Genomic DNA, 24,105 nt, shown 5'->3' on the forward strand with positions numbered 1-24,105 from the left:
AGTATTCCCACAAGACTGGGATTGTCGGAAGGCCCACACTGTGTTCGATTAGAAGATTCTGATGATCTATAGGTAGATTTTAACAGAGATCTTTGACAATTAGCAAATTTCACTTGGAAAAATTTTTGTTCTCTCAAAACAGTTGTTCGCCCAAGAAACTTTTTTTTTAGTTTTTTAATCTTAAAAAATAGCTAAACGGCCAACTGCTATACAGGTAAGATTCTAAAATAATTTAAACTCAAATCAGTATTTTAATAACTGTTCAAATACTATTCAGTATTTGAATAGTAGCCTAGTTACATAACTGCCAAGCTCAGAGAAAATATCAAGGACAACCTCCTCTGACCCCCAATTCCCCACAGACAAAACATTTACTTTTAACTATGGTACTTCCCAATAAAACTGTCGGAAAATTACAGGATCCAGGAACCCCTTAGCCTCAGCAGTTCCTTTTTAGATGACAATGTGTTATCATCTTGGCTTTATAAATAATTATTTCTGGTTAGAATCACTGTGTTTCCCTTTTAAAGAAATAGTAACCCTCTGAAAAAAAAAAACAGAAAAAAAAAATGACACACAGCCACTACAGACTGGAAAATAGATGAAATACCAGTGTAGTTGAGTGGCTTCATTTGAGAAGATAATAAAAGGTACTAAATGTGATGTGCAATGAATCACAATGGGATTGATCTTCGTGATTTTCATGAAAGAACCAAAACCTCAAGGCCTCGTCAGTTCAGTTTTAAGTACATAATCTAACCTGAAATACTGAATCTAATATTGTTATTTCACACAGAGTCAAGTGTGTCCCTGTGCTCCCCATCCAACACAGCCGTGTGTGGTATATCACTCTGTCTAAGCATGAGGGTACTTCACTTGAGCAGGCACATGTTTACACAGATCTCACATTTCCTGTCCCAGGTCTCCTGGATTTCCGTAGTTCCTGAGTCATTAGGTTCTGGATCCTGTAGCCATTGTAACAGGCTATTTTTCAGCACACATGGTCGCTTCTCCCTTCCTCTCCGAGCAGGGAAGGGACCCATGGGCAGATAGTATCCGAACACCCACTAAACTCACTGAAGAGAGGATGGCAGTGAGACTCAGGCATTAATCTCGGTGAGTACTATAGCATATTTATTATTTCTGTTGAGGTTAAATATAAAATTGTTCTTTTTATGTCTTTGCAAATCTCTTTGAGCTATTGCTTGTATGAAAAGTCCTCATAAATGAAGTTTATTAATATATTAAGGTCAAAAATAATTTAAGTACAAAAATCTAGAGCATAAAGCAAATGATGGAAAATAAGGGATTTTCTTTTTTTTTCCATTCTGACGGTGAGCTTAAATGGGTTCAGTCGAATTTATTTGTTTTAGAATTAAATTAATATAGGCCTATAAGATTAGAAATGTAAGTAAATATAGAAAGAGCTCATCCCATCTGATTTGTATTTTTTCCCCATTAAAGCTACAAGCTGAAGTCATGAGATCATCATCATCTCGTCTTAGTTTTTCCTCTAAGGAACCTATATGGAACCGGTAAGAGTTCTGCTTTTAGATATATTAACGATCAAATGTCTTAATACTAACTATATTGATACAATGTAAAATGTAAATGTGTGATAACTTTCCATTTTCACAGGGATGTGCCAAAAAAACAATGCATCGAGTAAACTTTAAATGTATTTCACCATTTGACCTGTAGAAGTCGCACTTGTTACATTAACAATATTGGATAATTAACATACATACATACACATAAACTCAAGCTAAAACTAAAACTACAAAACTACTTTTACTAATACACATGAATTCCATTTTAAAATACACAAATGTAAAATGGCAAGATTCTACAGTAATTTATCAGTAATATACTTTTCTGTCATGAAACAACGAATGACAATTTCACATTGCATTGTGGTATAGTGTAAATAGAGGGGTTTTTTGAACGTATTTACTTTTAATTCATTTGTTGTTCTAGTTGCTTTAATAGCGTTACAGGTTGTATTTACTGTACGTTATGCAGAAAATGAGCTATGACTGAATCTTAAGTCTGATCATAACCACACTATTTTTACAGTGTAGATATCTAGATTCCATTCACTTTTTAGTAGCCTATATTTAAATTTATTTAATTGAAAACAATTTCTACAGACTACACTCTAGAAAACTTTTGCCATTTTAGAAGAAAATAAATGTTTTATTTAGCCATTTTTTTTAAACAATGTTACTCTTGACGATGTATAAAAATGTCTTAACTTATAGCTAGTAACGTTTATCGTTTTTTCTACAAAAGTCTAGCTAGGTCAGAAACATAATTTTTTATAACATTTTACAGATAGCCTACATGATGCCAACCACTGGACTGCTGCCCACGGAGCCTGTGTGAGTGGGTTTAGTGAGAGTAGAGGCATGCGCAGAGGGGTGGGTGGGCGAATGTAGAGCAGAGCGCGCGAGTGCGTGTGCGCGCGGATGTCATACACTCCGCGTTGCGCATTTCACACGATCTGAGTGCAGGGAGAGATCAGGCGCTTGACAAATAGCGGAGTATGAATGCATTCACAGACACCCATGCACGGCAATATAATTCGACGCTAAGAGACTAGCAGTGTTGGTCGTAAACATCACGCGGGAGAACGTTATGTGGGCATCATTTCACGGCGCGTGCTTTCGGAATAGCAACTAAACAACTCAGATCAACTCTGAGCTTCATGTTCGAGGGGTAAGGGGTGAAACAACGTGTTATCTCAGTCTCCGGGAGAACGGCAGAACCCAAAAATATCAGGTCGTTGAGTTTTCTGGAGGCAGAATCGCTTAGCGCGTGCTAGTAGTTTGTTTTGTGCGTGCTGCTGCAGCAGCAGGCATCTCGCGCACCGTTAGCTCAACATCTCTACGGCCTTGGAAGTTCATTTGTTTTTCTACTTTTAATGCTCTCGGTCGTCTGAACACACATTTCTATCTATTCCCTGGACAAACCCACGCTTTAGGATGCCAGATCAAATATCGGTGTCGGAGTTTCTGTCGGAAACAACAGAGGATTACAACTCTCCCACTACATCCAGCTTCACCACCCGCCTGCAGAGCTGCAGGAATACAGTCAGCGTGTTAGAGGAGGTAAGATACTGCTTGCTTTTCTCATGCAGCACTTCATTAGTGAATTACATCTGTTTACACTGGTACTTTGTGCTTGTATATTGCATCTGTTTACTTTAGTACCTTAGTACCATTTATACATTCTATTAGATTGTTTGCAACTGTTTATGTTCGTGTATTGCTTTTATTTATTAACAAATGCGTTAATGTTTTTGCATTGTACCTCTTCACAGTGGTGCATCAGTACATGAAATTTGTTATTAGTTCACTACTGTTTACATTTGTCCATTGCATCTGTTTACATTTGACTTTTACATCTGTTTAATGCATATTGCATTTGTCAGTTGCATCTTTTTACAGGGACGGCGCATTAGTGTATTAGATCAGTCTTTATTACCATCTGTTTACATTAGTGCATTGCATTTGATAACTATTTTGAATTAGTCCTTTACATCTGTTTACTGCGTTGCTTTGCATCAATGCATTGCACCACTTTACTTTGGCTCTTTGCATTAATACATTGAATCTGTATGAGTTTATTATCTGTTTACATTGTACATTGTATCAGTACATTGCGTACATTTAGTTTTGTGCATTGCACTTCTTTGGTACTTTGAGTTAGTGCATTTTTTTATTAATACTTTGCATAAACGCATTGGATCTTTTTACTTTGGCACTTATTGCATCTATTTATATTGATGTGTTGCATCAGTTTTTTAATCTGTTTGCGATTGCGCTTTGCATTTGTACATGCATCAGTACACATTGGTACATCATATTTGTTTACATGGCTAGTTTGCTTTTGTACATTGAATCTCTTTTTTTACAGTGCATTTATATGTTGCATCTTTTCAGTGCATATGAAATCTGAGAGGCAATGAGCAACAGTCTGCAGTGTGGGCTGCAGTTTTGTTCAGCCAGCTGGTCTGGCTTCTGATTCCACTGATGATTCATTGGGTGTACAACAGTTGAAAATCTATGCCAGCTTTGAGAGTCATATCTTGGATGGATACGGATGTTTTTGTGATTCATAACAACTGATGTAAAAAATGGTTGAGTTGAATTCATGGTATAAGGCCCCTGAGATCACGTATTTGTGTATGCATCATTTTAAATGCATATTGCCACAGGGTTTTGTTGGGGTTCAGGAGCTACTCCTTTTTCATAAGAAGGGATGATCCTAAGTGATGATCTCATTTTGTGACATTCTGAAATTTAAAAGCAGGAAAAGTTTGCTTGGTTTCTTACTTATCTTTTGTTTACTTCAGTCTGCTTCTCTAGTTATGTTTTTTTTTTTTTGCATATTCCTTTTGTTATTTAAAATAACTCCTAAAATAGTCTATTTAGTCAGTCATAGCTGTGCTAAGATTCCTTTGAACACCTGCTCTGATAGCAAGAGACATTCTGCCTGTTTAAAGGAACTTCGGTAAAGTTGGTTTTATATTTGCACATTCGGACTTCTGATAAATTCAGACTATCCAATAAATGCGCAATAAATTAATGTTTGCGAATTTTGAGCAGTTACATAATACTGACAACCAACGATTTGTCAACTTTAAACATTTTTCACAGTCGATCAAAATAGGCAAGTATTGTTTTAATGGCATATTTACTTGTGAATGTCCACTGAATGTCCAATGTAATGTGATTAACAAGGCTATTGAATACGGATGTCTGAATGTTCGAATATAAAACCAACTTTACCGAAGTTTTAAAGGATTAGTTCACTTCAGAATGAAAATTTCCTGATAATTTACTCACCCCCACCATGTCATCCAAGATGTTTATGCCTATCTTTCTTCAGTCGAAAAGAAATTAAGGTTTTTGAGGAAACCATTCCAGGATTTTTCTCCATATAGTGGATTTCACTAGGGTTCAACAGGTTGAAGGTCCAAATTGCAGTTTCAATGCAGCTTCAAAGGGCTCTACACGATCCCAGCTGAGGAATAAGGGTCTTGTCTAGCAAAATAATCAGTCATTTTCTTAAAAACAAACAAACAAACAAAAAAAAAACGTTGTAGTTACAAATGCTTGTCTTGCGCTGCTCTGCAATGCGCCACGCTTATGTAATCACGTTAGAAAGGTCACGATCAGTAGGCCGAAGTACTGCGGTAGAGTGAAAAACTCGTACCTTTTTTATAAAGGGATTTTGACTTAGTCTTTACACATTCACTTTGTAGACACTGGATCAGTACTTTCACCGACATCAAGTGTGACATTTCCAACATGATTATGTAATGCATGGCACATCGCAGAGCTAGTGCAAGACAAGCATTCGTGGTTAAAGCATATACATTTTTATTTTTTTTAGAAAATGACTGATCGTTTTGCTAGATAAGAACCTTATTCCTCGTCTGGGGTCATGTAGAGCCCTTTGAAGCTGCACTGAAACTAATTTGGACCTTCAACCCTTTGTTGATGTCCACTATATGGAGAAAAATGGAATGTTTTCTTCAAAAACCTTAATTTCTTTTCAACTGCGTAAATTATCAGGAAATTATAATACTGAAGTGAACTAATTCTTTAACTAGACATTTTGGACATGATTTGGGTGATGCAAGCTATCTAAAATCTTCTTGACCATGCAATATATGTGGGTTTTAAGAGGGTTGATAATGTGTCAACACGTCACACTAGACGCATCATGGTATCCTTTATAACTTTTAGCAGCATGCAGTTGTACCACTTCTGCATGTATGTAGAAGACAGGAAGCTGCTCTTGCAATGATTTGAACATAGAGTGATGAAATATCACTTTAATCACCACTTCCCTTTTAAAGTAAGTAGAGATGGCCATCTTTAACAACACGAGAGTATAGGGTTTTTTTCTGCATTGAAAATATTTTGGCTGCTGCCAAAATGAGTTTTGTAATGTCCCACCAAAGACTTGACTGTAGTACCGGTACCTGCTGACAGCCGGCTGCTTTAAAACACTCCTTAGGGTTTGTGTAGTGCCTGGTACACATTGTATGATTTTGGAGTGTGCCAGATGAAAGATGGCAAACTGTGGCAATTTCTGTGGTTGTGGCTTCTAAACTGTGGTCCTATTTCGTACAGTGAGAGAGGTTCAAAGACAGCAGTTGTCACAGTCTCGAGACCAAAGATAGCCTTTAATAATTTTCTGATTGTCAGAAATTTAGCATGATCATCTCACAGTGCATTAGCTGCTATGACCTCCGTCATGACCTAGTCAATAAAAATGCAACATGAAATGGCATATTGATCAATGCGACATGGCGCTAAAACTTAAAGCTACTTGCCTCAGGCTACATTTGCAAAATTGACATGCCAAGTTGGTCTCTTTTCCTTAACCATGACCACGTCCATATTCTCCTCTTTCACTTCTTCCTCTTTTTTTCAGTGCACATGAAATTGCCAAAGTGTCATTCATCTTGCTCTATTTGTTTACCACTAGCACATACTGATGACTTTTGATTGTTCTATACTATCTTGTGTTTTAGCCTATGATTCAATTAGGTATCATCATCATACAGTTGTACATGTCGTACCCAAGTTCATTAGATCATGTCATACAGTTTGATTTGTAATGACCTTATAGGATTGTCAGGATCACACAGTCTGTAGCAGGCATTAAAAGTTGAAGAGCATCAAAGGTTTCTATCTACAATGTGTTTTTGCAGCATTGAGCTTTGTAGCCAATCACAGACATGTTTGTTGAGCATGTGAACCAATCAAATGTGTTTTAGTCTGAATCCACTCAACACTGCTCAAAACAACGAAAGGGTATGCTCGCGAATCCTTTCATTATAATAAAAAGTCTAAACACGATGTCAATAAGAGATTCATTGCACGTGTCAAGAGATCTCGCAAGACTAAAATGTGACGAGATTTCTCGTCGAGGTGAAAAGTAGTCTCGTGATATTGCCATGACAGAGTGGTTAGGATGATTAGGAAAGAATATGCCACCGCTACATTTACATTACGCCTCCACTGTCATTTTGCTTTGTATTTAAATAAAAAACATTTAATTCAGTTGGATAACAGTCGCCGCCGCTCTATATTTACAGAGTACACGCGAAAGTGAAAGTAAACATGAGGGCGCGTTCAAACGCGATTTCAATACCCCGCATTTTGAAAGCAGCTCCCTGATGCATGCAGATATCTTCAAATATGAAAGCTATTTTAGGCTGGGCAGTGTAGTTGTAATCATCTCTCAGCTCTGTATCAAAGAAAAATTTGGTCTTATTAGCACTTTGAATATTCATACTCAGAAAGTAGAACTGAAATCACATTCATTACTAAGATGATTAGTTAAAACATTTCAAATACACCTGCAGAATATTTTTTTCTAGTCATGTATTTCACCATTGAGGATTTTTTAAAAATAGTGTGTGAAAATCTCGTCTCGTCTCGTTCTCGTGAATTCAATCTCGAGTCTCGTCTCGTCTCGTGAGATACCCGTCTCGTCACACATTTAGAGCACAGCAGAACTCGGTTAGATAAAGGCTTATTAATGAAAGTTCCTGTCAAAAAAATTAATTACATTAAAAGGGCAGCTATAAAAAAAGCCAGTGTTAAGCAGCAAACAGGTATGAAGCTGCTGGTGTTTCTGGAGTCTCACAAAGTTCTCCATGCTGGCTGGCAGTTGTAAGTAAAGATGCATTTTAGACACCACTAACCAAACCTCACAAAGAGAAACATTTACAGTGGGTTTAGAAATACATTTTCAACCAATTTTATTGCTGTGGTGTTTTTTTTGCAGCATGGGATAGTGCATAGTGCATTGTATTTCAGAAGGCACTATCCTCCTTTTTATACCATAGCTGAAAATGGCCAGTTATGAACTCCACATATCATAAAATTATTTTTGACAGGAACTTTCCTTAATAAGCCTTTATCTGGCCGAGTTCTGCTGTGCTCTAAATCACTCACAAATCTTATAATTCGATATTCTCCATTAATTTTCACACAATATTAGTTGTTTTCATTCCTTTTGCACAACATTGCACCATTTCATGCTTTTCATCTTCAGAAAGATCTTTCTTCCTCCCCATATTGTATGAGAACTGTGACTTGCTTAATAATGTGGAACAACCTCTAAGTAGGGTTTCCATAGATCTGGCAAATTATTTTGTCTGAGATTGATACCAGTTATCTAAAAAGACATGGATAAATAAACAAACAAACATTTTCTTAGAAAACCTAAAATCTGAATGTTTACGCTACTGAAATCTTACTGATATGTCACTTGCATAATAATTTGGAATGCAGTGTAAATGTACATTTTTTTTTTTTTTTAAATCTCAAATAGTTATAAGCACTTTGTTTTATGATCTGTCCTGAGGGTGATTGTTTTATTTCATGAATAAACAAGATAAATTAATATTACAAACGGTTTCTTTTCATTTATTCTGAATTTATTGCCGGTTCACAGTTCACATGGGTAGGGTACTTTGTAAGTGTGTATGACTGTGCTTGTCCGCTACCTTTTCTTTGAAATCATACATGTGGTGTCAAAAATGCAGAAAGATCAAATGACAGATTGTGAATGCTGAAGGTTAGGTGAGGAACATGATAAGGTTCCATTGGATGAGATGTATTGATAGGATGCAGACGCATTGCAGTTTTATCTTACATTTAAAATGCAGTGCCTAGTTATATTAATTGGATCAGTGTGTATCCCAAGCACTTAATGTTGAGATTGGAGATGGATGAAATTCTAGATGTATCCAAGCTGCAAGTAAGAGTTAATCATGTTATTTGGGCCATATTGACTAGCTTTTTTTTTTCATCAAATATCCAATGTCATTTTTGACTTGTATGTCTGCTCTAAACAATCAGTGAAAATGTCAGAATCACCATGTTTCTATTTAATTCAAACACTGTTAGGCCAAAGCTGTCATGTTTCACAGTTCATTAGTAACTAGTGTCAAAGGGTTAGTTCACCCAAAAATGAAAATGATGTCATTTATTACTCTCCCTCATGTCGTTCTACACCCATAAATCCTTCGTTCATCTTCGGAACACAAATTAGGATATTTTTGATGAAATTCGATGGCTCAGTGAGACCTCTATTGCCAGCAAGATAATGAACACATTCAGATGCCCAGAAAGGTACTAAAGACATGTTTAAAACAGTTCATGTGAGTATACAGTGATTCAAACTTATTATTATGAAGCGACGAGAATACTTTCTGTATATTTTCCGAAGCAGTGTTTTGAAATTGGCCGTCACTAGATATTGTTGAAAAGTCGTTTTTTTTTGTTTTTTTGTTTTTTTGGCACACAAAAAGTATTCTTGTCACTTTATAATATTAAGGTAGAACCAGTGTACTCACATGAACTGTTTTAAATATGTTTTTAGTACCTCTCTGGATCTCGAGAGGCTCAGTGACATTGCTGGCAATGGAGGCCTCACTGAGCCATCGAATTTCATCAAAAATATCCTAATTTTTGTTCCGAAGATGAACGAAGGTCTTACGAGTGTAGAACAACATGTGGGTGAGTAATAAATTACATAATTTTCATTTTTTGGTGAACTAACCCTTTAATCTTAAAGGAATAGGTCACCCAAAATGAGTATGAGCTATGATGCATTTGGAATCTGCTGTGGTGCATATCGCATCTCTGGCAGTGTATTGATGTGGTGTGTGTCCATGTAGTGTGCTGATGTTACAGACACAAGGAGGGAGGGATGTTGTGCTGAAAGCTTCCAGCTTGGTCTGATGCTTTGCTCTATTATGCAACACAGAGTCCTCACAGCAATGAGCTATTCAGTGCCATCAAACCCAGAGCCAACTGACTGCAGGCTAGAGACAGAAAACAACACAAACAGAAAAACAAATGCAGGACAGATTTGGAGGGAGTGATGGATATTGGTGGACACAATGGGAGTTAGCTATGCTCCTAGAATGTTAGAAATGCACACTAGGAATGCACTGATGTATTGGCAGAAAAAAGCAAATATCGGACCCAATATATTGTGCATTTTGGCAACATTTTGCAGATCACGCTGGCTCTTTCATCTTATCTGCTTTGTGTTTCAGAGGTGAAAGCAGGGCTCAGGCAGCTCCTTCATACACAGAGCAGACATCATTTGAAACATTAATATGTTTTTTTTTTCTGACTGCTACAAACTCTTTGCAAGATTAAGTCCAAATGTTTCAAAGCCACAATTCACTGTTTTGGTGCAAATATAAATGTGACCGCAAGAAATGGTGCACACTCACAGCTAGTGTTAAGTTGTTTCACACGGGACGGGGCATGTTGTCGCGAGTGTCTAGTTCATTTTCACAGAGAACACATTTTTTGCATTACACTGCGCTTTTGTCACTGCTATTGTTTTCAATGTAAAAGTGTACTAGATCAGTGGTTCTCAGACTTTTTAGAGTGGAGTACCCCCTGAAGCATTTAACATCTTTCTGCGTACCCCTTCTCTTCCACTTTGACTGCAGGGTGTATCACACACAGTTTCTGCCAATCTCATGTTAATCTTTAAGGAACACTCCACTTTTTTTGAAAATAGGCTCATTTTCCAACTCCCCTAAAGTAATACAGTTGAGTTTTACTGTTTTCAAATCCATTCAGCCGATCTCCGGGTTTGGCAGTACCACTTTTAGCTTAGCTTAGCATAGTTCATTGAATCTGATTAGACCGTTAGCATATTGCTTAAAAAAAAAAAAAATGACCAAAGAGTTTCGATATTTTTCCTATTTAAAACTTGACTCCTCTGTAGTTACATTGTGTACTAAGACCGACGGAAAATTAAAAGTTGCGATTTTTCTAGGCCGATATGACTAGGAAATATACTCTCATTCAGGCGTAATAATCAATGAACTTTGCTGCCGTACCATGGGTGCAGCAGGCGCAATGATATTACGCAGCGCCTCCCACAAATGTCTCCATGGTTGCAAGACAGGCTCCCTGTGCAAACAGGGGGTCATAGCCGCTGTCAGTATGCAGTCAGTTTTGACCGCAGAAGATTGGATGTCACAACATTTTGCCTGTTAGAAACACATGCTTGGTTGTAATTTTATTTTAAGGTCGGTAGAATTAAATAAATAGCAAAACTCAGCATTTTGATCGCGTACCCCCTCTTGTCACCTCACGTACCCCGGTTTGAGAACCACTGTACTAGATGGACATGTTTGACCATTGCGCTTGTGTCTTTTGCAGCAGCTTGTGCATGACATGGCGGTGTTATAAACACGCAGCGCTTAAGTTAAAAGAAGTTCAACTTTAAAAAAAGCCTTTTGAAAATTAGATTTTACAGCAAATATGGCCTGTTGAGGCTTCTGTGCCTTTGTTCATATGGACATCTGACTGCTAAATAGGGTTTGTGTTTTCAGCAATAATGTGCACTCTTACTTTGAGAAAAGAAGGCCAGGGAAAAATCTGTAGATGGAAAATCTATAAAAGTGCCTTGTGTACGTTTGCAAGTGATTTTTTTGTTTTGTTTTTCTGTTTGGTGTCCTGTTACTTTGCACTTTTGTTATAGCAAAGGTTTATTTATTATTTATTTAATTGTTTATTTATTTAGGATATTTAATTTTTTTGACACTTCAGTTCCAAATATTCCAAAGAATTAGAATATGAATATGACAGATTTACTCAAACATACATAATTAAGAGTAATGAAGCTCCTTTCTAGTGTTTTTTAATACCTAACCCATTAACACAGCACACTACTTACTGCAGGGCTATTGAGGCCACACCCCCTGCATGCACTGTGCATTCCCCCAGTCCATAACATGCACATTTGATCAAAATACAGAAAAAAACAGTAATATTGTAAAACATAACTACAATTTAAAATAAAGGTTTTCTATTTTGATATACATAAAAATATAATTTATTTCTGTGATGTAAAGCTGAATTTTCAGCATCATTACTTCAGTCTTCAGTGTCACATGATCCTTTAGACATCATTCTAACATGCTAATTTGATACTCCGTTATCAATGTTGGAAACAGTTGTGCTGCTTAATATTTTTTTATAACCTGTGATACTTTTTTCAGGATTCTTGATGAATAAAAATTTAAAGAACAGCATTTATAGAATATAAATCTTTTGTAACAATATACACTACTATTCAAAATTTGGGGGTCAGTAATCTTTCTTTTAACATTTTTGAAAGAAATTGATACTTTTATTTAGCAAGGATGTGTGAAATTGTTAAAAAAAGTATTAAAGTGATATTGTTAGAAAAGATTTCTATTTTGAATAAATTCTGTTCTTTTTAACTTTTTATTAATCAGTGAATCTTGAAAATAGTATTACAGGTTAAAAAAATATTCAGCAGCACAACAGTTTCCAACAATGATAAAAACTGAGAATCAAATCAGCATATTAGAATGATTTCTGAAGGATCATGTGACACTGAAATAAATAACACATAACAATTGCTGCAATAAATTTATTTTACATATTTACTAAATTAGAATTAATTGAATGCTGAATAAATAACTTTTATTTCATGTTATGACCAAACAAAATGTTTATATTTGTTTTTATATGATTCTTTTTATATAAATATTATAAATTTATATAAATTTCCCAAAATTTCCAATGAATTCCCATAAATTCCCGTTAAGTTTCCAAATTGGAATATTTCCAAAATTCCCCAGGTTAAGTTCCCGTGGAAAGTTTACCGGAAACTTTCCGCCCCTTTGCAACCCTACTGTTGTCAGCTGAAGAAATTTCTTTCAAAAAAACCCAAAAAACTTTCAAACTCAATAAAACAGTTTTGAAAGTTGTGTTATTGGATCCTAGGACCTTTATTCAGTGTGTGCCATTGTAAAGATTGTAAGTCTATCCCTCACAGCCTCATTTTCATACATGTTAAATTTAATATGTTGTCTAACCTGACCTGACATGTCTACACCAGACATGAGTGGTGCGACATTACATGGCAAAAGCAAATAGAACCCATTATATTCAGTGATGCTGTCTACACTGGATGCATAAACGATGCCCCATTCTATTTTTGTCATACATCAAGTGCTACTTCTGACACGAAGGACAAATTAATTTGCAACGGTTACATCCAGTGTGGACCGCTTTTAGCTGTCGCACTGTGATGTGACAACGCTCAATGTCCAGTGTAAACATGGTGTAAGGTCTATAGTATCCATAAGAGGAGTGACATCTGGTTTTAGCTGCAGTGTGAATGTGGCAAACAGAATTTGAGAGAAAACAAGTTAGAGGAAGAGAAGAGTTTGGGAGTGTGGAGGAGTATATAGGCGGAATATGGCAGCCAAAGATCCACTCCTCATCCAGATTAAGCCTGCATGTCCTGCGACGCACTAGTCTAACCTCATTTTGGTGTAACACAGTGTCCTAATGGTTTTGGTCACAGGCAGACCAGACTTAGTCGAATGACTCATGGCTTCTCTTTATGAGATAAAAAACACATACGCACTCAGTCAGGTCACATGACATCCAGTTCACAATGTGGGGGTGCAAAGTGGTTGGACACTAATCAACACAGACATTCATGCACTATGGGAGGCCTCTCAGCCTCATGCCATCTTTGTCCCTTCACATCATATGTCAAAAGGTTACAGCAAAAAACAACAGTTGGATTAGAGAGTTTCCTGTGTCCACTGCTAGACCACTGCAGTAAGTTGAACTTAAGTGGAGTTTTGTGAGAGTGTCTTATAGTGTGTCACTGTTAGACTGAAGTTCATGCTGATCTGTCTTTACTTTTTTCACTCAGTGGGATGTTTTGTCTCTGTTTCCTAAAATGTAAACATGGCCTGATTTCTCTGGTCAGCGTGAGTGGAAAAATATTCACGTGGGTTAATTTCAGTCCAAACTAATGGTTAGCCCACTGACATCTGCTGTACACTCTGTACTGGCAGACATCAGCACAACACATTTGTAACTAATGTGAAATGTAGGATTGTCATAAAGGTATTGGTAACTAGTAGAGTATTTTTAAAAGCATTGGACACTTCATGAACTTACCAGCAGGAATACAATGTGATAACATTTAGTTGTGATACACTAAGATCGTGATTCTTCATGTTTTGCTTATAGTTTAAAGTATTGCAGTAGTTGCCCTTAGACCAGAAACATACTTTATGCAAGGATGTAAACACAATGGCAAGTGTTTGGCCTGTACTTGTGTTCATTTGTATGCAAGAACATTTTCAACACAACATGCAAAATCAAACTTGTATCACTAGAGGCTAATAACCGAAAACAAGTATGCTCGCTGGCCAAGTTCTTGTGACTGCATTCGCTTGCTTCTTGTTCTGATTTTGGTTCAGTATTTGTTTTTGAAATGTATTGAGTCTGTGTTGACCTTAGACAAGAAACATGCTTTCCATGAGTACAGTGTTGTTGCATTACAAAGCATGTTGCCACAAAATTCATAACTGAACACAAGGGCTGCTACATTATGGCAAAAATCATAACCACAATTATTTTTGGTCAATATCAAAGGTGCCCTTGATTCAAAAAATTAAATTTACCTTGGCATAGTTAAATAACAAGAGTTCAGTACATGGAAAAGACCTACAGTGAGTCTCAAACCCCATTGTTTCCTCCTTCTTATATAAATCTCATTTGTTTAAACGACCTCCGAAGAACAGGCGAATCTCAACATAACACCGACTGTTACGTAACAGTCGGGGTGTACACCCCAATATTTGCATAATGCAAGCCCATGATGTTCCCAACATTATAAAAGGCATTAGACAAGGGCAGCCAGTTAACGTCTGGAGCTGCACACAGCCGAATCATCAGACTAGGTAAGCAAGAACAACTGCGAAAAATGGCAGATGGAGCAATAATAACTGACATAATCCATGATAGCATGATATTTTTACTGATATTTGTAAATTGTCTTTCTGAAATTTTCATTAGCATGTTGCTAATGTACTGTTAAATGTGGTTAAAGTTACCATCGTTTCTTACTTTATTCACGGAGACAAGAGCCGTCGCTATTTTCATTTTTTTTAAACACTTGCAGTCTGTACAATGCATAAACACAACTTCATTCTTTATAAATCTCTCCAATAGTGTAGCATTAGCCGTTAGCCGCGGAGGACAGCCTCAAATTCACTCAGAATAAAACTTTAACATCCAAATAAATACTATACTCACATAATTCGAAGCATGCATGCAGCATGCATGACGAACGTCTTGTAAAGATCCATTTGAGGGTTATATTAGCTGTGTGAACTTTGTAAATGCGCTGTAATATAGTCGACAGCTGGTGTGGCAGGGAGCACGCGAAGGGGGCGGCGCCGAGTGTAAATCGGTGCATTTTTAATGATGCCCCATAATAGGTAGTTAAAAAAATTAATTTAAAAAAATCTATGGGGTATTTTGAGCTGAAACTTCACAGACACATTCAGGAGACACCTTAGACTTATATTACATCTTGTGAAAGAACGTTCTTGGGCACCTTTTAAAATCAAAGTTATTCTGATTATTGGTGGGCGATTTGATCAAAGTCATATTTTACGACATGAGTCATTTTAAAGGTTAACTAATGTAAAAAAAAAGGTCCTCAAAATAGTTAGGACCAACATAAGACAAGTTAACAGACTGCAATACAATAAGAACAAAGAAAGTAATTACAAACTAAACAGTTTGAGAGGCATTCTTAAAAGTAATGGCTTATACCTAATCTATACAACAACAACAAAAAGCTATCAAGTATCATCAAGTGGTCTAATTTGACAGAAAACCTTTCAGATTTGGACAAAAATAGATTTTGATCATGTTTGAAGGTTCTTATGTTACAACACTGATGAGAAAACCCCAGAAAAAGTGATGCAATTTATTAATTTATTTTGTTATTATTCATGCTTGACATGATTACTATTAGAATGTATATATGACGGGTCATAAATTCACAATCATGCCAACTGCATCTGAGTCAATTTTGTTTTGATATCTCAAAGCAATCAAAAGTTATAGCTTTTGGAACCATGGTAGCCTTTTTGTTACCTTTTTTGTTTTGTTGAACATAAGAACGATTTACTTGTGTAAATGCCACAAAGCTTAAAAATATTTATAATTACATAACAAGTAATAAGATCCTGGTTTATGAGTGATGATCTTCCAGAGCTGTTTCAGCTGTTTGCTCCTATTCTTTGATGCATAGTAAATGAAGACTTGTCAATCTAAACGATTAATCGAAGTGCACTCCAGCTGTAAAACAGTGTTCGATTGGTCTCTACACATCATCCCTACCCACCATAACTGAGATCCAGTTTCCATTCGTTGAACTTTGGAATTACATTGGAAAACACTGCATCATGATCACAACTCGATTTGATCCCTGAAGTCCTATAGCTTTAGCCAAGCAGCATGTCGTGTCACTCAGATTTTCTCTAGATCTATGCATCATGTTATGTTGTGTGCAGGCTCAATTGAATCGAGACAACCTGCTCTAAATAAAGATAAGTGATTTACTATGGTTTACTAATGTTTTGCAAAGTTACAAAGCAGAACGTGGTGCAAAAGCCTAATCTGTATACTGTTTAAAAGTGTGTTGGCGGCGACTTTTTTTTGTTTTATGTAATTGAATTGCAATCGGTTCATGAGATCGGCCAAATTTAATGACTACCAATTGAGACAGTATGAGATTATCGACTGATACCGATCTGCAGCCGATCGATCAGTGCATCCTTAATTAACATTAATGACACAGACAGCAGCAGGTATATTAGGCTGCTGTCACTTTAAGACCTTGTGCATGGATCCAATAGAAAGATAAAAATCCTTTTTCTTTCTCAACTGTTTACTTTCATTAAAGACATAATTGATTGTGTTTAATGAGGATACTCATTAAAAGGGTATTTTGAGAATTTGTATGTGTCTATTCAAGCACAAGGAGACACAAAAAGAGAATTCTGTGTTCGCACGCTGTCTGAGATGCAGCTTTCTGTGCATGCCCTGTGGGTGTGTGCGCATTGAAACCAAGCGTGGGTGCTGGATAGAGAATGTGAAGCTCCGTCACACTGCATTGCATGCTGGGGTGGCACTGACATCTTAAGAGGATCGCCCTCGCTACTGATAGTGAAATTAATACTGATACTTGCTTACCTTTTGTTTTGTTTTTGACCTGAAATTAAATATTCACATTCTTCTTGGTATTGTTTGCAGGTAAGAGAAGCTATTGTATATAATTTGTAGGCATCAAGGAGCTGCTATTAATATGCAGGGTATTGAAATCACATTTTAATGCACTTTTCGCTGTCGCTTTTGAATTTGAAGTCACACATACTCTGTGTATAGGGAGTGGTGGCGGTACTGACTGCACATTTTACAAGCTACGATATTTGTCAATGACGTCCAGGATCTGTTGCGCACCAAATTCTCTGCATACGTCTTGTCTGTCATGTCTTCTTACACTTACATGATAAATGAAATCTGACTCCTGCTGCACTGTGCTGCAACTCTGCAGCTCGTGCTGTATGGAGCAGGGTAGGCGTTTTATAGTTCGTAATTGTAGCATCCATTGTCCAGCTGAGCTAATGGTGTTCAGAGTACGGCCAAATTCTGCCTCAATCACACCATAAATAATCATTAGACTACAATGAAAATATATATGTGAAATAAAAAAAAAAAATTAGCTTAATTATTTAGAATAATTATTAGTTGACATAATATGAAAATAGAAAGTGTAAATATCTGTAAAAGTATTGGTTAAACTGATTATTTATCTCTAAGGGTTACGCACAAAACTTCTCGTACAGCGCACAACTTTTCTTACACATCGTCTTGCGCTTGAATGCTTGAAGGCGTGCAAATGATAAACTTTCGAAACCATGCAGCACTGGCCCAATCTGTCACGGAAAGAATGACAGATGCAAGTGCAAGTTAATCACTTTATTAGAGCTTCACACCAGAGTTAGTCATTAAACGAGGAGAGACAGTAGCAGGAGAGTGGTGACGCAGGGACTTCGATGGGCAGCTGGAAATCCTGTGGTGAGGTGAGATGGTGTCGTAAGTCCGTGAGTCCGTGCGTCCGAATCCGTGAGTGCAATCCAAAGTGAGAGTCCGACGGAGAACAGGAACAGGAAACAACGACGAGGTAATCCACTCCGGGGAACAAACAAACACGAGAGAGCACAGGACACAACACCAGGATTCCAAACAACAATCTGACAAACACGAGACGAAAGACAAGGTGTTAAATAGGCAGATAGTGATAGCACACAGCTGCCGCTGATCAACAATCAGCGGCGACGCCCACACAGAACCATCAACCAGACACACCCACACAAACACACAGACACCAGAATGAGACAGCGGATTGATCAACCGTGACAGTACCCTCCCTCCTAGGAACGCCTCACGGCGTTCCCAGAACCACCTACCTGTCGATTGTAATCATCGATAAGGGAGTGATCCAGGATGTCCCTAGCAGGAACCCAACTTCTCTCCTCCGGACCGTAACCTTCCCAGTCCACCAAGTACTGGAATCCACGTCCCCTCCGCCTAGAGTCCAGAATACGATTGACCGAATAAGTGGGTTCCCCGTCTACGAGTCGCGGCGGTGGGGGAACCGGAGTGGGCGGATTAAGATGTGAATGAAACACAGGTTTAATTTTGGAGACATGAAAGGCGGAATGAATTCTCCTGTACGCTGGAGGAAGTTTGAGTCGGACTGCCACCGGACTAATGATCTTGGTGACAGGGAATGTGCCGATAAATTTGGGAGCTAACTTGTTGGAAACGGAGCGGAGCGGAATATTCTTGGTAGAAAGCCACACTTTTTGACCCACGACGTATACGGGAGGCTTCGACCGGTGGCGATCAGTCTTAGCCTTGGTGCGCGCCCTCACCTGCAGAAGAGTCTCACGGGCTCTACTCCAAGTGCGGTGGCACCTCTGGACAAAGGCGTGAGCGGAGGGGACCGCGACTTCAGATTCCAGACTGGGAAAAACAGGTGGCTGGTAACCTACACTACCTTCAAACGGTGAGAGGCCCGTGGAAGACACTGGTAACGAATTATGTGCGTACTCAATCATAGAGAGTTGTTGGCTCCAGGAGGAAGGATTCTTGGAAGCCAAACATCGCAACATTCTCTCTAAATCTTGGTTGGCTCTCTCGGTTTGACCATTGGTCTGGGGATGGAACCCAGATGAAAGACTGACAGTCGCCCCCAGTAATCTACAAAACTCTCGCCAAAATTTGGACACAAATTGGGGACCCCTGTCGGACACCACATCTACCGGGAGGCCATGTAACCGAAAGATGTGGTCAACGACAGTTACCGCTGTCTCCTTAGCAGAGGGTAATTTGGTTAAGGGAATGAAATGAGTCGCCTTCGAGAACCGGTCCACTACGGTGCAGTCTGTACAATAGTGGTAACTACGGAGAGGGTGGGAGGGCGGTGACAAAATCTAGCGCGATGTGGGACCAGGGTCTCGAAGGGACAGACAGCGGTTGGAGTAACCCATCTGGGGGTCGGTTGGAAGTCTTACCAGTGGCGCAAACCGAGCAAGCCAAAACAAAACTGCGAATGTCACGAGCCATGGCAGGCCACCAGAATCGTTGCTTAACCAAAAACCTGGTACGATTAACCCCTGGATGACAAGCTACGTTGGAACAGTGACCCCATTTGATAACGCAGGACCTCAACCTCTCCGGCACAAATAAACGATTCGGTGGGCAACTGGGCGGAGGCGTTACCCTTTCTAAGGCCACCAAGACCTTCGATTCGACCTCCCATGTAAGAGTGGAGACCACTAATGTCTCAGGAAGAATACACTCGGGAGTAGACGGGCGTTCGGAAGGGTCAAAAATGCGAGATAAAGAATCGGGCTTGATGTTCTTGGAGCCCGGGCGGTACGAGAGAGAAAAATCAAATCGTCCGAAAAAAAGTGCCCACCGAGCCTGCCTGGAGTTAAGTCTTTTAGCTGATTGGATATACTCTAAGTTCTTGTGATCTGTCCAAACGATAAAAGGTACCCCAGAACCTTCCAACCAATGTCGCCACTCCTCCAACGCTAATTTGACTGCCAACAACTCTCTGTTACCAATGTCGTAATTGCGTTCGGCGGGAGACAAACGATGAGAAAAATACGCGCAAGGGTGCATCTTATCGTCTGTGGGAGAACGCTGAGATAACACTGCACCTACCCCCACCTCTGACGCGTCGACCTCCACCACGAACTGACGTGAGGAATCAGGGGCAATGAGAATGGGAGCCGAAACGAAGCGACTCTTCAGTTTGGTAAATGCAGCCTCCGCTGCATTGGACCACCTGAACGTCGTTCTGGGGGAGGTCAAGGCGGTCAGAGGTGTGGCTAGTTGGCTGAAATTGCGAATAAACCGCCGGTAAAAATTGGCGAACCCCAGAAACCTCTGTAGGGCCTTACGGGAATCTGGACTTGGCCAATCCACCACAGCCTTAACTTTGTCAGGATCCATGCGCACTCCCTCAGACGAGACGATGTACCCTAGGAAAGAAACAGACTGTGCATGAAAATCGCATTTCTCCGCCTTGACAAAAAGCCCATTCTCTAACAGACGTTGAAGCACTCGTCTGACGTGTTGCACATGTTCCTGGAGAGATGAAGAAAAAATCAATATGTCATCCAGGTAGACATAAATGAACTGGTCGACCATATCTCTCAACACGTCATTGACGAGTGCCTGGAAGACCGCCGGGGAGTTGGACAGCCCGAAGGGCATGACCAAGTATTCAAAGTGCCCCCTAGGGGTGTTAAAAGCGGTCTTCCATTCATCCCCCTTCCTGATGCGAACCAAATGATAAGCGTTTCTTAAGTCCAATTTAGTGAAAACGGATGCTCCTTGCAACCTCTCAAAGGCTGAAGACATCAACGGCAAAGGATAAGTATTCTTTACCGTGATGTTATTCAGCCCTCTGTAATCAATACAAGGCCGCAAGGAACCATCCTTCTTCCCCACAAAAAAGAACCCCGCCCCCGATGGAGAAGAGGAAGGACGGATGAACCCCGCTGCCAGAGAATCAGAAATATATTTCTCCATGGCCTCCCTCTCGGGAGCGGACAGAGAGTATAATTTGCCTTTAGGCGGAGACTTACCGGGCACTAAATCTATAGCACAGTCGTAGGGACGGTGCGGAGGAAGAGAAGCAGCACAGGACTTACTGAACACTTCCTTCAGATCCGAGTACTCCGTGGGCACGTTTGACAAATCCACCACCTCTTCCTGTAACACAGAAGCAGACACAGTGGAACAAGCAGACAAAAGACAAGACCTGTGACAATGAGTGCTCCACTCCGTGATGGAGTGCTGCTGCCAGTCGACCTTGGGGTTGTGTTCAGTGAGCCAAGGGTGTCCGAGTACAATGGGTGCCAGTGGGGAGTCCATGAGAAGAAACTTGATGCTTTCGGTGTGGTTGCCAGATGTGACGAGAGTAATGGAATCGGTAGACTGAGAAATGTTGGGGAGCCGTTGTCCGTTGAGTGCGTTGACTGTGATCTGCTGGTTGAGTAGAATGGTGGGTAAGTTGTTGTTGCGTGCAAAGCCGGTGTCCATGAAGTTCCCCTCAGCCCCAGAGTCTAGGAGTGCCTGGCAGGTGAGGTTGTGTGTGGCCCATCTCAGTCTTACCGGAAGGAGAGTGGATGGTGAGGACTTCTCGGCGGAGATCCCACCCGATAGTAGCCTCTTCATTACTACCGGGCTTGGTCTTTTTACTGGACATGACCGTAGGAAGTGGCCCGTTCCGCCGCAGTACAAACATAATCCCTGGGATCTCCGCCTTTCTCTCTCCTCCCGGGAAAGCCGAGCTCTCCCTACCTGCATGGGTTCAGGATCGGATGAAGGGCCGACCGTGTCCGCTGAGCTGGCCGACTGTCCCTCCGCTCCACTGGAAACAGGACTGGGAAGAGCGAGACGCTCCAGCCGCTGGAGGCAGGCATCCACTCGTAAGGCGAGATCGATGAGTCCATTGAGGGTTTGAGGAAGGTCCAACACGTAGATCTCTCTGTGGACACGGTCGGCCAACCCATGCAGGAATACATCCCACCGCGTCTCCTCGTTCCATCGGCACTCCGCCGCCAGGGTGCGGAACTCAATAGAGTATTCGGCGACCGTGCGATTTCCTTGTCTGAGCTCAGTGAGTTGTCGGGCGGCGTCCTTGCCCGCCACCGCACGGCCAAACACCCTCTTCATCTCGGCGGCGAGTGCCTGGAACGAGGCGCAGCACGGGTCCTGGTTCTCCCACACCGCCGTTCCCCACAAAGCAGCCTGACCAGTCAAAAGCGTCAGTACGAACGCCACCTTGGATTCTTCTTTTTCAAATGTGCGTGGCTGCAATGAGAAATGCATGGAACATCTGGTCAAGAAGGCTCTGCAAAAGTTTGGCTCACCAGCGTAGGTCTGCGGAACCGGGAGGCGTGGCTCTGGCTGGTCCCTTCGCTCCGGAGGTGTGGGGGGAATCGGCGGCGTGGGCGGCGCAGTGGGAGCGCGAAGTTCTTGAAGCTGCTGGGAGAGCTTGGACACCTGCGTCACCAGCGCTTGAACAGTGCGTCCGGTTGAAGAGATACTCTCCTGTTGTTGATCCATACGAGAAATGCTGTGATTGATGAACTCCGTCAACGCTGCTGAACTTGCTATATCCATAGTTGGTCAGATCGTTCTGTCACGGAAAGAATGACAGATGCAAGTGCAAGTTAATCTCTTTATTAGAGCTTCACACCAGAGTTAGTCATTAAACGAGGAGAGACAGTAGCAGGAGAGTGGTGACGCAGGGACTTCGATGGGCAGCTGGAAATCCTGTGGTGAGGTGAGATGGTGTCGTAAGTCCGTGAGTCCGTGCGTCCGAATCCGTGAGTGCAATCCAAAGTGAGAGTCCGGCGGAGAACAGGAACAGGAAACAACGACGAGGTAATCCACTCCGGGGAACAAACAAACACGAGAGAGCACAGGACACAACACCAGGATTCCAAACAACGATCTGACAAACACGAGACGAAAGACAAGGTGTTAAATAGGCAGATAGCACACAGTGATAGCACACAGCTGCCGCTGATCAACAATCAGTGGCGACGCCCACACAGAACCATCAACCAGACACACCCACACAAACACACAGACACCAGAATGAGACAGCGGATTGATCAACCGTGACACAATCAGGACAGTGACAGGTCCTTTGACAGTCTGGAATGTCTTTCACGCTGAAAGGCGCACCTGCATCCTTCATATTAAGCACTGAATGAATGGCAAGAGTCCCCCCGTAACATCGTGCAAGATAAATAAGAGATTACGTAGTGGAGTGGAGAAGACTAATAAAAAGAATAACATCAATCAGATTATGTTCAATGTTTGCGGAAATAAGTACGGTAAAAAGGTTGATTTGTGGCTTTTGAAAATCAATATCGAATCGACCACATTTTAAAAGATGATTAATCAAAAAATCTAATTTTTTTGCCCAGCCCTAACTATCTCTACTTCTGATAGACTTGTTCTTACCATTGGTCAGGCTCTCTTTTCTTTAATTGTTCATTTAAAAAATAAAATTGTAACTTCTCACTTCTCTACAGTTTAGCAGTACTTTCCCAAAGTGTGGACTTAAAGAGGAGGACTGCAGAGTGCTGAGGGTGTCATTTGAGATCTTGTATAGCAGTACAGCACAGTTTAGGCAAGCTTTCTTTCACTGTGGTTCATGCCTACTTTTAATGCTGGAGGTTTGAATACTCCTCATACTTTCGCTTAAAACCATTTGGGTTGTATTACATTCCTGTAGAATTGTCATTCAGGTCATTTATGCCCAATTATCATGTCCCAAGTGCTCCGTTTCATTTTGTTCTTGCTGCCGACACAAAGTTCTCTCTTACAAGATGTGCACTGCTTTTACAGTGATGTCATGCTCTCATGTAATGGATCACTTCAGAGTTCACATCAACACAGTTGCCCTGTCGTCTCACAGCTCTGTGTGTGCATAAAACATTGACATTCTTAATTGGATTAAATGCCTCATTTTCATCTACAGTATGTTGTTGCCCTCTCTCAGAGCATTGGTTTTGTTTACCCATGCCACAGGCAGCTTTTTTATCGTAACAAGGAAAAAGTCCACTTCATGAATCACCTCTCT

The 24,105-nt window shown here is 40.2% G+C and overlaps 1 protein-coding gene across 5 annotated transcripts in view; it reads left to right on the forward strand.

The window, feature by feature from the left end:
• Positions 1 to 981: 981 nt before the first annotated feature.
• Positions 982 to 24,105, forward strand: part of asap1b (ArfGAP with SH3 domain, ankyrin repeat and PH domain 1b) — a 113,237-nt gene continuing 90,113 nt past the window's right edge. For 4 of the 5 annotated variants that reach the window (XM_067377226.1, XM_067377228.1, XM_067377227.1 and 1 more), the window contains exons 1-3: positions 982 to 1,116; positions 1,465 to 1,535; positions 2,984 to 3,110. In XM_067377226.1, coding sequence (XP_067233327.1) covers positions 1,480 to 1,535; positions 2,984 to 3,110 — 183 coding nt within the window. In that variant the 5' untranslated portion in view covers positions 982 to 1,116; positions 1,465 to 1,479. Of the gene's footprint in view, positions 1,117 to 1,464; positions 1,536 to 2,983; positions 3,111 to 13,362; positions 13,671 to 24,105 lie in introns of those variants that run through there. The other variant, XM_067377231.1, reaches the window with a different exon arrangement.

This window comes from Chanodichthys erythropterus, chromosome 23 (genome assembly GCF_024489055.1).
Source record: "Chanodichthys erythropterus isolate Z2021 chromosome 23, ASM2448905v1, whole genome shotgun sequence".
Lineage (NCBI taxonomy): Eukaryota > Metazoa > Chordata > Actinopteri > Cypriniformes > Xenocyprididae > Chanodichthys > Chanodichthys erythropterus.